The sequence below is a fragment of the Daucus carota genome, chromosome 5 (assembly GCF_001625215.2).
Source record: "Daucus carota subsp. sativus chromosome 5, DH1 v3.0, whole genome shotgun sequence".
Lineage (NCBI taxonomy): Eukaryota > Viridiplantae > Streptophyta > Magnoliopsida > Apiales > Apiaceae > Daucus > Daucus carota.
The window spans coordinates 31,470,114-31,485,643 of record NC_030385.2 but is presented as its reverse complement, the minus strand read 5'-3'; the positions used below and the strand labels follow the sequence as shown (position 1 = coordinate 31,485,643).

The window sequence follows — 15,530 nt, the reverse complement described above, 5'->3', positions numbered from 1 at the left end:
ACTTTTATAATAAAAAGATTAATAAATGAATTTTGTATACATAAAATAGACATGTCATGTCCCAACAGTGCATATTTTTTGCGACTAGACGCGACTTTTCCATTCATAATTAAGTCGTGACATGAAACGAGAAAAGAACTGGATGAGTGGATGATCATGTTATTGCCAAGCGAAACATGACCCTCGCCGGCCCATAACACACTCTCAAGAATTAAATATCATATAGAATTATTACAACAAATTTGGATAACCCTAGTTTTGTTAAACTAACTTGGAAATTGTCTTAAAATCTATATACTAGAAAACGTAAGTTTTTTTTTTTCTTCTGAAAATGAGAATAAATCTCAACGACAATCGGCAATTCACGGTGATAATTTTTTCATTTAAGAAAACTTATTATCTAGCCGTCGGACATGCACGATGATCGGGGAAATTTAAACAATAAAATTTTAATGTCCGAAAAGAAAAATCGGTCTTCTTCCAAGAATCCTAAAAACAAAACAAGAGAAACAAGAAGAATATAAGTAGATATATTTAACAGATTATATCAAAATATTCCCACAATCATGATAACTCATGATTGAGAGCTTAATAATAAAATATTAATATCCTTGATTAAGGCACAATTTACGCCCTCAATAAAGAGGCACAATTAACGCTCTCAATTAGGAGGCACAATTTACACCCTCAATAAAGAGACACAATTAACGCCCTCAATTAGGAGGCACAATTTACGCCTTCAATAAGGCACAATTAGTGCTTTCCTACCGAATCCCGTCCCGAAAACCGCCACCATCGGCCACCACCGCTATGCTATCGGTCAAGTTGCCTCGTCGTATGTGAAGCAAACAACGAAACGTCTCATTTGTAACATGAAAAATCGCCAAAAACACCAAAAAACAAACAAAACACAAGAATTAAACAAAAAACAAATACCCACAAACAAACAAGATTAAAATCAACACCTTTTCAATTCCACTCAAAATAAATCATAAAATGAAAGTAACAAACAAAAATAACGAAGATACCTGAAAAACATAGTTGCAATAGCAAGTATTACCAAAATTCTCAAGACCAAAATAACGTTTGTCTTCGAAAAAGTAATCGCCAAGAACTTTTTCGAGTTTAGAACTTGTAGCAATATAGATATGTCATTAGTACAACTCTATGTTTGATGTTACAACTAATATTCTAGAAAACGTAAGTTATCTTAACCTTTTTACACGAGTTTTTAAGAATTTCGACTATTTGTCTACAATATAATTATTATTATTTTTTTGTGTATAAAAATATTAACAAATATTCTTATTCATTAAAAATATTTTTAAACGTGTACGCGAAACATTCTGAGGGAGTAGTTTCTAGTTCGGTCTATTACACTCACTAGCTAGTCACTAAACAAGACGTTGACCGACACTATATCGTACACAGTGCTATGTCAGAACATACTCTACACTGCTCACGACGTCGTTTAGATCATCTTCCTCCACTTCAATCCCAAACAAACCACCCTAATTTCCCCCTCTTCTGCACATGAACATCTTTTTACCGTCAGTAAATTAATCAACTAAGTTAACTTTATTCCCAATGTCCGGTAAAGAAATGACCTTGCTACCTACCTCAACGCCGCCGCCGATCACCACAGCAACTCACCACAACGGCGTCGTTTCACTCAATCAACCTCACCATCTCCTCTTCCCTAACGCCGGTTCAGTCCACGGCTTTCCTCCGTTCAATCGCAGCTCCGGCGATCCTGGGCCCAAAACAACTCGCGAGCTGACCGCCGGCTTTATTGACGAGTCCAACCGGTTTTTTCAGACGGTCGAGTTCGGCCGACCGGTTTATGCTGCTCCTGTTCATGCGTGGAATGTGAATGACGGAAATGGATTGGACGGTGATGACGACGACGATGATAATGATAATGATGACGAAGACGATGAATATAACGAAGATGAGGACGTTAAATTTTCCGGTCCCAAAGGTATTCATTTTTCGGAATTTAAATAATGTATAATAATTATGGAAAGCCCAGACATTTGTCTTCTTCATTTGGCAAGTAACTTAATTACTTCATATTTGTGATGTATATTGTTTTCTTATCAGTTAGAAATAATTAGAAGTCGGAACTTAGTACCGATCATTTGTGTAGTTGGGTTTTTTTTTTTTTTGTGGGGGGGGGGGGGGGGCTTAAGCATTTTACTGTAAATGTTGTAATCTTAGTGAGCTAATTTTTTTTCATCGGAGACAATATGATAATTGTTTAGGATTCTTATGTGTTAATTATGTTGGCTTGATGATTAGGTTCGGACAGGGGATTATTAGTGAAGGAGAGGAATGTTGTGGCTATGGGAAATAGTAATGATAATGATATTAGTAACTGTAACGACGTTGGAGGTAGTTTGCGTGGGAATCAGTCGGTGACTATTACTGGCACGGATGCGGATTTGTATTACTCAGATCGATATGTGCACGGGCAAGAGGGGTCAACTTCTATGGGGCGAAAAGATGGCTCCTTTGGTGAAAATGGTTGTGGTTTGAGCAGTAGGAAGGATGTTTTGTACTCGACTGAATCTGGGGAGTCTTTGAGGAAAATTCTTTCGGATCCTCTTACGTAAGTTTGGGTGCAGTTAATTTGTTTCACATATATCATATATGTACTTCGACTTCTCAATTTAAAAAGTGTGAGTATTGCTTAATTTTGAACTAGTTGATCTTTGATCCCCTCTGTTATGAGTCTTGTGACTCGCATATAATTATATGTGGAGGACATGTATTTTTCTCTCCAAAATTAAATGACTATGTTTACTTTTATTGTATATACATTCTGATTCGTTAATAATTAAGAGTGATAAATATTTGGAATTGATCACTGGAGCAGCAATCATATTAGATTGATCATTTGGAATAATTAAATACCCTGTACTACTACCATAGATGTCGAATATTCAAGGTGTTCAACTAGTACAACGCAATACTTTTCTTAGAAAATATTAGATATATTGCAATACTATAGGAGAAAAGAAACACAAAATAAGTTGCAATACTTATAATTAGACATTTAATTTGTAGAAAAGGCTATGTGCATGCTGTCCTTTGGCTAGAGTTGGCTTAGATACTGGTATTGTCTTTATGTGCAAGATATTATAGTCAAAATTAATTATGCGGGGTAGCTACTAAGCAATATACACCCATTGTACAAGGTAAAGTTACTTCTATGTCAATATTTGTGGCATGACAAATTTGACAATGCAATTATTTGCTTGCTTGGAGGACTTCCTGTCAATTTTCTTTTTCTGAACAAAAACTAGTGCAAAAAGTGTGAACGTCAATACTCAATAATCTTCTTAACTTTTCTGTTACTATTAGTCGGTGATGACGTTTGCAACTTTGCCTCTCTAGGATTGTACTTCTTCTTAGTACATTAATGTAACATAGTGACATGTTTTGCCTAACCTTTCAACTCTGATGTCAGTTCATATACTTCGTTCATAGTTGATACTCTTGGTACACCTATCTTCTGTAACTGACTTGATCTTACACTGCATGTTTATGCAATTTTTTCATATCATGCAGAGGATCACTTATGGATGATGCGATGATATTGCCTTGTGGGCATTCGTTTGGTGGTGGTGGAATGCAGCATGTTATAAAAATGGTGAATCATGAGAAAAAAGTTATTCAATTTGATTTGTGCATCTATTTGTATCTGATTCCTATTGTGCCTCTGACAGAGATGTTGAATGCATGCAAACTTGCTCGGAATACAGTTCTGAAGTGTTGTGAGGCCGTACATATGCTAATCTGCCTTGTTAAATAATCATTTACTAAAATCATAAAGCTAAAGTTGGAATTTTATTATCACTGCTCCTGTAAATAAAAAATGTGGGTTCATTATCTTGGTCATGGTTCTGTACTAGCAAATTCATGATATTCAAATAAACCTTTTTAGGAATTTATCGTGTTTAATTGGATGACGTGAAGGTTTAGCTTTTCCATCAGAATGTTAATAGTTATAATATTACAGTTTCCATTGTATTGAGAATGTTGAATTTTGCGCTACCCAGATATCGGAAGTACATGTAATTTATTTTTATTTTTTTTTGACGGGGAACCTTTAGAAGTAAACCCCGGGTGCGGACCACCCTACTAGACCCAACACTATGAAAATTGTGTGCCTATGCACTGGTAGATTGCCAGAAATGTATGCTGCTCTCGGGGATCGAACCCCTAACCAGAAATTTTCCAACAATCTCCACAACCACTAGGCCACCTCTTATGAAAACATTAATCAAGTTTTGTCACTATTCTTTTTTACATATTGATGTGTCATCTGTGCTTCAGTGTTAGTCATATGCCTCAACATGATTACTTCAAGGGCTGTAATCTTTTCAAGGAACTCCTGCTATCTGCATTTTTATTCTGAGGATTGTTTTGAGCCTAGTAATATATTGATATAGTATTCATCATTCAATCTTAGTATTGCCAAACTGTGCTCAGCGTTTTTCTTTATTTCCAGAAAGCTTGTTACACTTGCTCACAACCAGTGTCAGAGGGCTCTGTGGCCAACAATCTTTGTAAGTTGAAATGTCTATTTCTGTAGTAGGTATATTCATGTACAATGTGTCACTGATGAGTTACAGTGAAAGTCATTTCATGGGATCAATTTGATTAGGTACAACTTATTTTGTTTTTTCTTACTTTTGCACTTGGGGGGAGAATTTCATGCTTTTTAGTTCTTTTGAATATAATATGCACTTGAGAATTTACATTGAATTCTTTCATGCCTTCTGATGGTTCATATTATTATTCACCATTATTTTATTTTTTCTCTTTGACTTCTACACCTGAGTGCAAAACTGGAAGCTTTTTACTTCTCTTTAAAAATAGTTTAATTAATATGCACTTAAAAGTCGTCATTTAATTCCTTTTGGTTTATAGTATGTGGATGTATACTATAGTCATGTAACATTTTATTAAAATTGTTCAAAGATTATATTAAAGATCACTAAAGGATTCCGAATACTTTTGCATTCCGTTCTGAAACCTCTAATTACTCCCTCCGTCCCACTCGTTTCTTTACCCTTTTTTTTAACTGTTTGGCATCATTTTAAAGTTTATATAAGGTATAGTTCCGAAACTTATTTTTGAAATTAAAATAGTTTATAGAACTATACTCTACAGGAGGCTTAAAATGCGTGTCAAGCCCTCTGTCCCCAATGCAAAGAAAAGGGGACAGAGGGAGTAATATATATTTCTTTAACCCCCCTCCCAAAAAAAAAACAAAAAGAAAAAAAAACACCCAACCTTCTAGTCTGGATTTTATTGAGATGTTTGTTTCTTGTTTGTAATTGCTACTGGTAACTTTTTATTTGTGCAGCTCTCCGAGCTGCTGTCCAGGCATTCCGACGGGAAGAAGAAATGCAATCCCACCGTGCTTCCAAAAGAAGAAAAGAGAAATTTGAACAGGTCTATACCAGTCTCTGCATTCATCCCATGATTTGTATAGTTATATTATTGTCTGTTTGTCATAAAAATCGATCCCTGCATAAATATCAAATGTGAAGTTTTTTCTCAATCCTTTTGGATTTCTTGAGTTGGATGAATGGGAGTAAGTCCAGAATCCAGCTAGAAGTTTATCCCGGAAGTACTATGCATGTTGGTTGTACTATCATTTAACATCTTTGTCAGTTGGTGACTACCTTATAGCAACACTTTTAGTTTTAGCTATTATTATAGTCGTCGCATGTCAACTAGTTGGCCAATCATATTTAAGAATGAATAGACAGTCGGCCAACTCTACTTGGTCGTCGACCTGAGTCGACTAGTCCACTTGGCCTGAAGTATCCATATTACTAAAAAAAATTACTTACTTTTAGATTGACCCAAAATGACGCATTCCAACATGCTATGCTGTGTACATTTCTCTCTACTGTTATTTAGCCAATTTAATATAGTGAACAGATCAATGGAGAAATAGATAAAAGAAAGTCCGAGAGTGAAAGAGTCTGGGGTTGAGGAATTTTCATATAGTATTCTTGACTACATACTACATACTTTGAAATTTCAAATAAAATATTCTAAAATGTTTCATGATTGAATTTTACAGTAATTTACTTGGTCAATTTACTAATTCTGACAAATTTACCTGTTAATTATTAGTTCATTACTCATTACTTTATGGCGCTGTATATGTAATTTTTTTCAAGTTATCTACATATAAATGACTAGGCTAACTAGCAAGGCAGTGCATCAGCCATCGACTCGAACAAGGCACTGTCACATCGAAATCTCACATTGATCTCTCTTTTCTTCTACAATTTCACTGAGTGTGATATGCAACTTTGGATGTAATTTTTCTTCTCTACAGGAGTCCCATTTGGACATAGAATGGCAGTGTCGTTAAAATATTGTAATCATGTCATATTTGGGCACAATATTAAGTCAATGGTCCAAATCAACCCATTTGGACACTGAGTTGAAACTTTTGACTCACAAAACACATTAATTATATGCGTGTCATTATTACCTTTTTTTCTTGCATAAAATTAAGTTGTGAACACGCATGTTATGTTTACGTTGAACCGTGTAATGTGTACTTAATGTGCATTGAATGGAGAAACACATACGGTGAATGCGTTGAAGTTGTTTTTCTTTTCACAGACTCCGCCCAGCAGCCACTAACTTCTTCTTACCATTACCACAACTCTCTATACACAGGTCTACCTAATTCAATGCAAGACTGTTTCTCTCCCCCTTATGTATCTATATATGTGTATGTGTGTATATATTTTCAACTCCTTGTATATATATTTCTTTATTCATTATAAATCTTTGCAACTCTAAATCTTCCCAAAAATTTCAATTGAGCTCTCATTTTTTGAGTAACCAGAAATAGCCACACAATCCACACAAAAAAAAAGAAAGAAAGAAAAATGATGAAAACCAACCCTTTAGTTGCAAGTTTTGTGGAAATATAAACGGAGGCTCAGATCTGAAAAATTGCAATTTTCTTGTGCATCAAGTGAAATAGAAGAGGGCGCTCACACATGGGTAGTACAAATTTCTATTGTAGAGTAAATGTTGCCAGAGTTTCCCTGCATATTTTGTATTTTTGTACTTGCTGTATCAGTGCTTATAGTAATTTAAACATATAACAGCCTAACAGGTATATAATATTATCCATTAAATGAATGCCAAATGGTCAAATTGGCTAACTTATTTCTTTTGTAGCATCAGTGGTATTATAGGCATTTAATCTTGTTTTTTGTGCCTAATTTCAGTCATTTATACCATCAAGGTAAGTATAACACAAATCAAATCTTTGAAATTTTTTCAAGATATATAATCAGAACTCCTTTTGGAGGCTAGGTATGTTTTGGACTATTGTATGACCTGTTAGCGTTGATCAAGAATACATTTGATTGAAAGAACCATTATTCCTGACGTTATTTACTTCTGCTCTCATGCAGGATAAAAGTAACTATGGTGATGCATCGCTTGCGGATCAGCCAAGAGGAAAAGGGGTTCAGTTTCCATTTTCTCTGACTGATAGAGTTATCATAAAGGTCCAATGCACATTTTTATCTGAATATATATATTAACAATGCTTGATTAACTTTTCATTAATGTAATAATTTGGAATGTCAGGGTAACAAGCGGACGCCACAACGCTTTGTCGGACGTGAGGCTGTTGTAACAACTCAATGCTTGAATGGATGGTTAGCATGTTTATTCTTATTCCATTCATTTTTCGCTGTCATAGAATTGTTCTCTCTATACTCAACAACAAATCTTTCCTCCAGTCTTGCTGGTTCTTGATGTTTATTCGAACAAAAAAATAATATTTAACTATCACAATGATATAATTAATATAAATATATGAGTTGTGCACATAATTCTGTTATTGAAGATTATTTGTGTCCGAACTTAGTTGTGCTTTCAACTCTAGGTATGTAGTCAAGACACTGGATAATGCAGAAAGCGTGAAATTGCAATATCGCTCACTTGCAAAAGTTCCAGATGATACAACCACCAAGCCACCGTCAACTATGTTGACACCTAATTGGCTTTAGAGATACAGGGAAGGCATGGTCTATTACCTCTTACCAGCGGGATGCACTACTCCATATGTTTCTATCAGAAGATGTGTCTATATGTACTTCTGTTGTATCACTTGCACTCAGATATTAAGATATAAGCCTGTACATTGTAGAGCTATTTTCATGTAATAGGTACACTATAAATTAGTAGATTTAGAGATGGATTGTGCAATGATATTGCAAAAAGCATTGTAATATTTATCGAAAATACAGGAAAATGTTATATGCCATTTCATTAAAAATGGCACAGTATATAGAAGTTCTAACAAATGCAGATATATTCTTGCCCTGTATAGAGTGCCAGCATAGCTACTTAGCAATCAGATTTAACTATATCTGTTGCAGAAGTTGCAGATACAGAAATGAATACCATTATGCAAGTGATGTCACTGCGATCAATTTATGGTCATTTGAGAACCTGGGTTTCATTTAAAATTCTGAATTTGAACAAATTAACCTGTTTGGGATATTATATAGGTTTGGATTTCATTTGAAATCCGGACAATTCAAATCATGTCATTTGAAATCTAAATGAAATATACATTTTCAAACGCTTTGGAATATACATTTCCAAACACTTTGGAATATACATTTCCAAACACTCTTAGTGTATTTGAATATTTTTGGTAAGAAGTAGCAGTCTTAGTCTTTTCTACCTCTTTACGAGGATCTAAGCAAAAGATATAAAAGAAAGCTATTTTCAAAAATAATCCCAAATCCAAAATAAATATATAAAAATGTACTAAGCAAAAGATATAAAGGAAAACCTTTATAAAAAATAATCTCAAATCCAGCATAAATATATAGAAAGGTACTTCAAAAACACCCCATTGATAGTTTTAGAAAGTCAAAAGGTCTTTGTATATAACGCAAAAGATATGATGATAGAAAGTTATCATCAACATTCAATCCAACAATTTGAGTATTTGAAGGCAATTATTACTGCTCTAAACAACTGCCTGTGAAAAATGTTTATGAAAGAAAAAGGAGAGCCTAACGTTTTACTTGCAATGTTACAAGTAATGAAAAGCAACGGCCTCCAGGTTGCTGCTCTAAATAAGAGCTTCCTGAAAATAAATTCTAAGAAAGAGAACGAAGAACATAACTCTCTACTTGTAATGTTACAAGTGATGAGAAGCAACAGCCTTACTGGGCTTCACCAGAAAACCACTAAGATGTTACTAAGATACCATAATGGAATGTTAGGCCTGTTGGTACTTGATACAGAGCACGAGGTGCAGCTGATTTTCTCAAAAGCAGGGAGAGTTTCCCACCGACTGGGAAAAGTTGCAGGTTGAATAGAAAGCAGCCGCAGCGGCCCTCACAGCTAGAACTCTTTCCGAATCCTTGGGATTCTCTATTCTGCAAAAAACATGATCATGTAGTGAGATTACAATCAATATCACTAGAAAGTATTGTACTGACAAGAGAAGTGATGTAGAAATAACACTTGTGTAATCATCTTGTATAGGGAGTAGGGAGTGATCATATTGTTTTTAGCTAACACGTTTATATGTTCAACAAATACTGCCCAACGTTTCCTCAGGTTATGTACGATGAATTTGGTATATTACTTCTGATCGCAATTTGATAAAACAGTCTTAAATATCTTTGAGCATATGACAACTTCTCAAAGCTTTAGTCAACCAAAAAATTTCTTAAAATCTCTGTAGTAGTTTATCTGTTAATTCAAAGGATTTGTAATACTGTATCTGAAAACAGTGAAAACTAAAAGGAATGGTTAAAAGCCGGCCCTAAGTTTATAGTGGACTTTCTCGAATTTTAGTTTGGGGGAGCCTAGAATATGTATACTTTTCCCCAAAAATGTCTAACTATAAAAAACATCTGTTTGCTAAGTTTGGATATGTATTATTAAAATTATGCCAACTCAATTAGCAAAATAGAAGGGTAGAAAGGACGCCAGAATTTTGGGGGCCTTAAACTCCGGGGGGGCCCTAGGTGGCATGGCTTTTTTACTAAAGCCTGGGATTGGCGGCCCCTGCATATAAGAGAGGAAGCAAATTTCGAAAAAGATCTACCAATCATTAAAAAAATAAAACAATTCTCTTCGGCATTAAAATATTGAAAAATAATGACATCCTTTAGCAGCCAGGACGAGGGCAGTTTGCTTTTCGAAAATTGCTTGCAGCAACTAAGGGTCTCTAATGCTATTGATGCAATAGGTAATTCCGTCAAAGAGTAATGAAAGTTACCTGCAGTCAGTCCCTGATATCCCTTGTTGCTGCAGACCAGGTGCTCCAGTATTTTGTGAAAGACCACGGTCACACTGCAACTGCATCTCCTTTACTTGGTTTAACCAATTTTCCTGAGTACAAAAATCCAAATCGATCACAATTGGGTTTCCCCAAATTTTATTTAAGTACTAAGAAGTGAAAGGGAGCTAGTGAACTGACAGTCATCATTTGCGAAGATATACTATTTAGAAAAAAATACTTCATTTTACCATTACAATACAAATGAAAGATTATATGATCCTCAGTATATAAAGAAGTATTATATATGTATTGCTATGATGTCTATGTTTGACCAAGTTGTTGGTTAAACTAACCATTGTCCTGATAAGGACTTTTCTGATTGAGCAGTACTTAAATTTGCACTGGAACAGAACAATCCTCTAAAGTACTTACCAGTTGTATTTCTTCTTCTGAAAGTGCTTTTTCCATCTGACTAAACAATGCATTCCATCTAGCTTTGTGCATTTCTGCTGATGAATTGGGGTCAGAAATTCTTGTAACATAGGGATCATTTTCCTGATTGTGAGAAAGTTCTCTAGATATTAAAAGAGGCAGCTCTGTCTGAATTACAGCTCGAACTCTTTTCTTGCTACGTCGTAATGCTGCAACAATAGAAGAACTTATACATTGTAATACCAGGTTGGCATGATAATTGATTAATTGTCCTTCCATAAAATGGAACAGAAGTGTTTAAAGCTGACATACCTCCAAGGCGCCCCTTAATGTCTAGCTGAAGAAGCTCCAACCACTGGGAAGCTACATTTGCAACTGCGGATAGTAAACATGCAGATATTAGATTAGCTTACAAGGTACTCTATCTTTCATGTCATGTATATATAGAATAAGGGATCTCTCAACTTTTATAAAAGGTGTGTATTGAGCAATCTCTAATTGAATAATGGCAGGCTCTTGGTTATGAAAGAACCTCAATGTTTTCGTTTCATTATTGATGATAAGTTGATGGATCCTAACCTTGTGAATATGGCCTATATTATTACATTTACACATTAATGTTGGAAAAGTCAAGTCACTTTATACTATGTTAAGGACTGCAGGAAGTAGGCTGGTGAACTTATACTTAAGCTGGTCTATGGACTTGAAAGTTGATAACTTGCGTTAAAAGTGCCGTGGACTCAATTATATAATGCTTCAGCTGCTCAACTTCACAGTCAAACACCCTGTTTTTAAATTACTCACATCTTAACTTTACAGTTCTGCCATTTTATTAAATATATTCCACTTCTGATTTTGAACTGCGAAAATCTTATTGCTGTTCTTTTGAATATGTTCATTCAAGTTTCAGGCAAGACAGATCTAGTAAGTCTTAATGACAATAAATTTAAAATTTTAGATGATATAAACGGACCTTTGAAAGAAAGAGAAGAAACGCTTGAGAAGTCCGTTGCATCCTCATCACACTGAGTGCTCATATTCTGCAAAACCATAGTTGTAGATGATGAATATAGTAGAGCAAGTTGTATACCGTGATTCTCTAGATTAGAATATGAGAAACAATAAATTGTATGAGAAATGATGTTTTATACCATGCTTGAGACATTAATGCCTCGTGTGTTTTCTGAACTGATTCGGGAGTCATTTGTTTGTTTGAATCTTGATGCATTATTTAGGATACCTTCTTCATGACAAAGATTATATCTTTTCATTCTTGACAAGTTCAGGTTTCTGCCCTCTCTTGCTTCAGTCGACTCTATTCTTTCTGTCCTCATTTGGACATTTTCTTCTTTGTTTCCATTTTGGATATTGTCACCTCTTTCAGACCTAACTAAAGCCTCTATTATAGAATGAACCTGCTTACTGTTTCTAACATGGTTGATAATCCCAGGGTTCAATCCATTGAGCAGTCCACTAGGAGCAGCCACCCTTGCAAACCTATCAACCTGTTCTTTCCTCGCAATCTCCATCTTTTTCTTGAGTGTGTCAGCTTTGCTTTTCCGCCCACGTGGTTTTGGAATTGGTACACCTCCATGCGAAGACGACATGAAACCATTTTGCTTCATCTCTTTCCATACTTTCAGCGGATCTTTCTTCTCCATGGGACCACACGTACTTCCACACTCCAAATCATCTATCAGATTGAGGTCATGGTTGGCAGAACTTGAGTCATCTTCTACATTAAGATCAAAGCCAACATCTCTTGACTTATCAACATTCAGTTTGAAGTCGGTGTTCTGATCGTGGGCATCATCAGCACATGGGGTATTATCATTGTCCAGATTAGTCATATCAACTTTTGCATTAAGATCAAGTGCTGTGGTGGAAGAGCCAACAATTGGCTGCGATGTGCCTTTCGTCATTTCTGTTAATTGAATAGCATCGGGATTCATGGTTACATTTCCCTTATCATAGGAAATCTCAGTAGCATGTCTGTTTATCCAAGATTTTGTGTAAGAAGTATTGTCAACTCCTGTTGCGCACAATAGCAAGTCTTTAGTACCAACAACATATCTCATACTCAAGGCAAATATAACATATAGACTACCGGCTCATTTTCTTTAACTCGTGTTCTCTAACAGCGTAGTAGATAGAGCGCCAATTTGTTATAACTTACCAGAAAAAGTAAGTGTGCGTTGTATCATTTCTAGCAGAATCCGTATATTCAGAAACATAAGAACATTCATGACCGAGTTGGATACTCACAATCAATTACATAATCCTAAGAAATCTATCCGATTAATCAGATTTTGTTACCAAATTCATTAGCACCATACTCAATTATTATGAATGGGTGACAATGTTTGACATCCCACAAACACAAATCATGCCAAACTCAGTTATCAACACAATTCCTCAAAAAAAAGCGACTAGCTTAATCCTAAGATGACCCCAGATGACCCATGTATCAAAATTCCCTTCTGTTAGATTAAAAATTCCTTTTAAATTTAAGTAAGTTCCCATCCAAAATTGACACGTTTACAAACACAGTGACAACCTCAACACAAAATTGCACCCCAATTATTATAAGACCGGAAAAAAAAAATCCGCCAAAACAAAAGCATCAAAATTCAGATAAGGAATTACCTTGAATTTCTGACCTAAACACAGACTCAAGATCTTTCATCTTGACCCTCTTATTCTGCTCAAGTTCCGATCTTTCTCCAACATCTCCAAAACCCCTCTTCTCTCCGGCCATTGACTAGCAAAACAAACCCACAAATCCAATAAAACACAGCACAAATCAATTCAACTTTAACCAAAATAAAATCAAATCGTATCACAATTATCTATAAATTCAAAAATCAAACCTTCAATTCAGATCTGGGAATCAAAGAAGACTTGTCTGAAACTCCACCCTTACAGTAATTATCACCCATCTCTTATCAAAATTCAAAAAAATTCACATACTTTTCATCTCTACCACTGTTTGACTGAATTTAAAAAGTATGAGATTTCAAGAAGATTCAAGAAAAGGGTAGACAACAATCTGTATGTATATCTATATGGGTGTATGTATTGAGATATAAGGTGTGTAGATTTGTGGGGATTAGGGTTTGTAGAGAGATGAAAAAAGAGGGGATGCAGTTGCCAGTGATATATAGATACAAAATTAAGAGTGTATGACTCGTATGAGTAATTTTTTGAATTGAAATGAAGAAGAGCGCGCTTGGTTGGTGACGTGTGTTATTATGGTAAATAACTAGGAAGCACATGCTGACATGCAACTAGCACTAAATTATACAGTTCCATTTTACTAGGTTGTCTGGCTGAATATTTGTAAGATACAATTGTTCAAGTAAAAATCAAAATAGATAAGAAAATATAATTAACAATAATAATTATTTATAAAAAAAACAATAATAATTAAAATATATATATATTAAAATAGCTTTTTCGATAATAATAAAATAGTTATTTACAACTATAACCCAGTACGGACAAACACAATTTTGACCTTTCTTAATTCAACAAGTTCAAATTCATAAAATATATTTCCTAACAAATGTTTGATAAAAAAATTTATTTTAATTTAAATTTAGTTTCCATGACAAGACATCAAGTTTAAAATATCAACACCATCTGGCAAAAAAAAAAAAATATTAACATTTTCATACATGAATGTGGGGTTCTAAAAATTTGAACTCAAAATTAACATTTATGCAGCATAATGATCTGAAATATTATAATTACTTATTACATAATCTATTAGATTACATCTATTTATCTTTCCCTCTGTTATAATAATATTCATTATCTCATATAATTAAATTATTATTTTTATAGAAACGTCTTGTGTAATTATTACAGTTGTTTTCCCAGCAAATAGCTCGTAATCTCCGACCGAAAATTATTATTTTGGTATACATCATTATGTCCATAAAATATGCTCGAAAGTACATTGATTCGTGATTAATTGAATTAATTCGCATATCATTTATATATATCTCATAACCAATATAATTATCAACTTTCAATCATATATGAAATATTTAAGAATTATTGTTCAAAAAGATAAATATATTGTATTGAACAAGATATATAACTATAAAGCATTGAATATAGTGCATATAACAAGATTTCTTACTGCATTATGTAAATCAAATTATTTTATCACACCTCTTTAAATCATTATTATTTATATTCTCTTTCTCAGCCATCACTAATAATTTGATGATTGTTCAATAAGCAATGCATATTGATTTATGTATACATTTTTTGTTTGTTGAGTTTATTTATATATGGAAACCTCATTCGCAATCAGTTTGCAACTGTTGCAAATGGTGTTGCAAACGAGATTGCAGAAGTTGTAAGTCGTATTTGTCACAGAAGTTGTAAATTAATTTCTCATGTGCAACTATTTGCAACTGCCGCAAAATGTTGTTACAAATGAAGTTGCAGAAGTTGCAAATCGTATTTTTATAAATAATTTATAAAAAATGATATTTTTAAAAAATTGAAAGTTTGCAACAACATTTTTGTAAAACATTTTAAGAGGTTAGGCAGCTATGGAAAAAACCCTTAATTGGAATATTTAGATCTTCATTAATATTTCTCAGTACATGTATACACTCGTGTATCATTATTAATTAATTTGATATCGCATACATTAATTTGTTTCATGAGTTACGATTCACTTTATGCAACATTAATTTGATTTCATAATTATCCATTTAGTTCATAAAAATTTGTTAAAATGTTGGTAAGAAAGTATTAATTAATT

General features: G+C 34.0%; 2 protein-coding genes across 2 annotated transcripts; one reads left to right on the top strand and one right to left on the bottom strand.

The window, feature by feature from the left end:
- Window positions 1–1,353: 1,353 nt before the first annotated feature.
- LOC108224135 (U-box domain-containing protein 62) lies at window positions 1,354–8,388 on the top strand. Its single transcript, XM_017398706.2, has 8 exons — window positions 1,354–1,981; window positions 2,302–2,611; window positions 3,574–3,655; window positions 4,517–4,574; window positions 5,378–5,466; window positions 7,470–7,565; window positions 7,648–7,718; window positions 7,949–8,388. The coding sequence occupies exons 1-8, from the start codon at window positions 1,588–1,590 to the stop codon at window positions 8,070–8,072; spliced, it is 1,224 nt and encodes a 407-aa protein (XP_017254195.1). The 5' UTR covers window positions 1,354–1,587; the 3' UTR covers window positions 8,073–8,388.
- Window positions 8,389–9,024: 636 nt separating this feature from the next.
- On the bottom strand, window positions 9,025–13,967 carry LOC108221050 (uncharacterized). The gene is made up of 8 exons (XM_017394951.2): window positions 13,618–13,967; window positions 13,394–13,508; window positions 11,899–12,779; window positions 11,721–11,787; window positions 11,060–11,122; window positions 10,748–10,956; window positions 10,313–10,425; window positions 9,025–9,461 (listed from the first exon to the last, which is right to left on the bottom strand). Exons 1-8 carry the CDS (start codon window positions 13,684–13,686, stop codon window positions 9,350–9,352), a joined length of 1,629 nt encoding a protein of 542 aa, XP_017250440.1. The 5' UTR covers window positions 13,687–13,967; the 3' UTR covers window positions 9,025–9,349.
- Window positions 13,968–15,530: the final 1,563 nt, after the last annotated feature.

Bases quoted from the DNA above. Each gene is read 5' to 3' on its own strand.
- LOC108224135 (XM_017398706.2), top strand. From the start codon at position 1,588: ATGTCCGGTAAAGAAATGACCTTGCTACCTACCTCAACGCCGCCGCCG. The intron at 3,656-4,516 runs GTGAATCATGAG...CTTTATTTCCAG, and splicing joins TGCAGCATGTTATAAAAATG to AAAGCTTGTTACACTTGCTC. The intron at 7,719-7,948 runs GTTAGCATGTTT...TTTCAACTCTAG, and splicing joins ACTCAATGCTTGAATGGATG to GTATGTAGTCAAGACACTGG.
- LOC108221050 (XM_017394951.2), bottom strand. From the start codon at position 13,686: ATGGGTGATAATTACTGTAAGGGTGGAGTTTCAGACAAGTCTTCTTTG. The intron at 11,123-11,720 runs GTCCGTTTATAT...TACTATCCGCAG, and splicing joins TTCTTCTCTTTCTTTCAAAG to TTGCAAATGTAGCTTCCCAG. The intron at 9,462-10,312 runs GTAACTTTCATT...TGTTTTTTGCAG, and splicing joins ATATCAGGGACTGACTGCAG to AATAGAGAATCCCAAGGATT.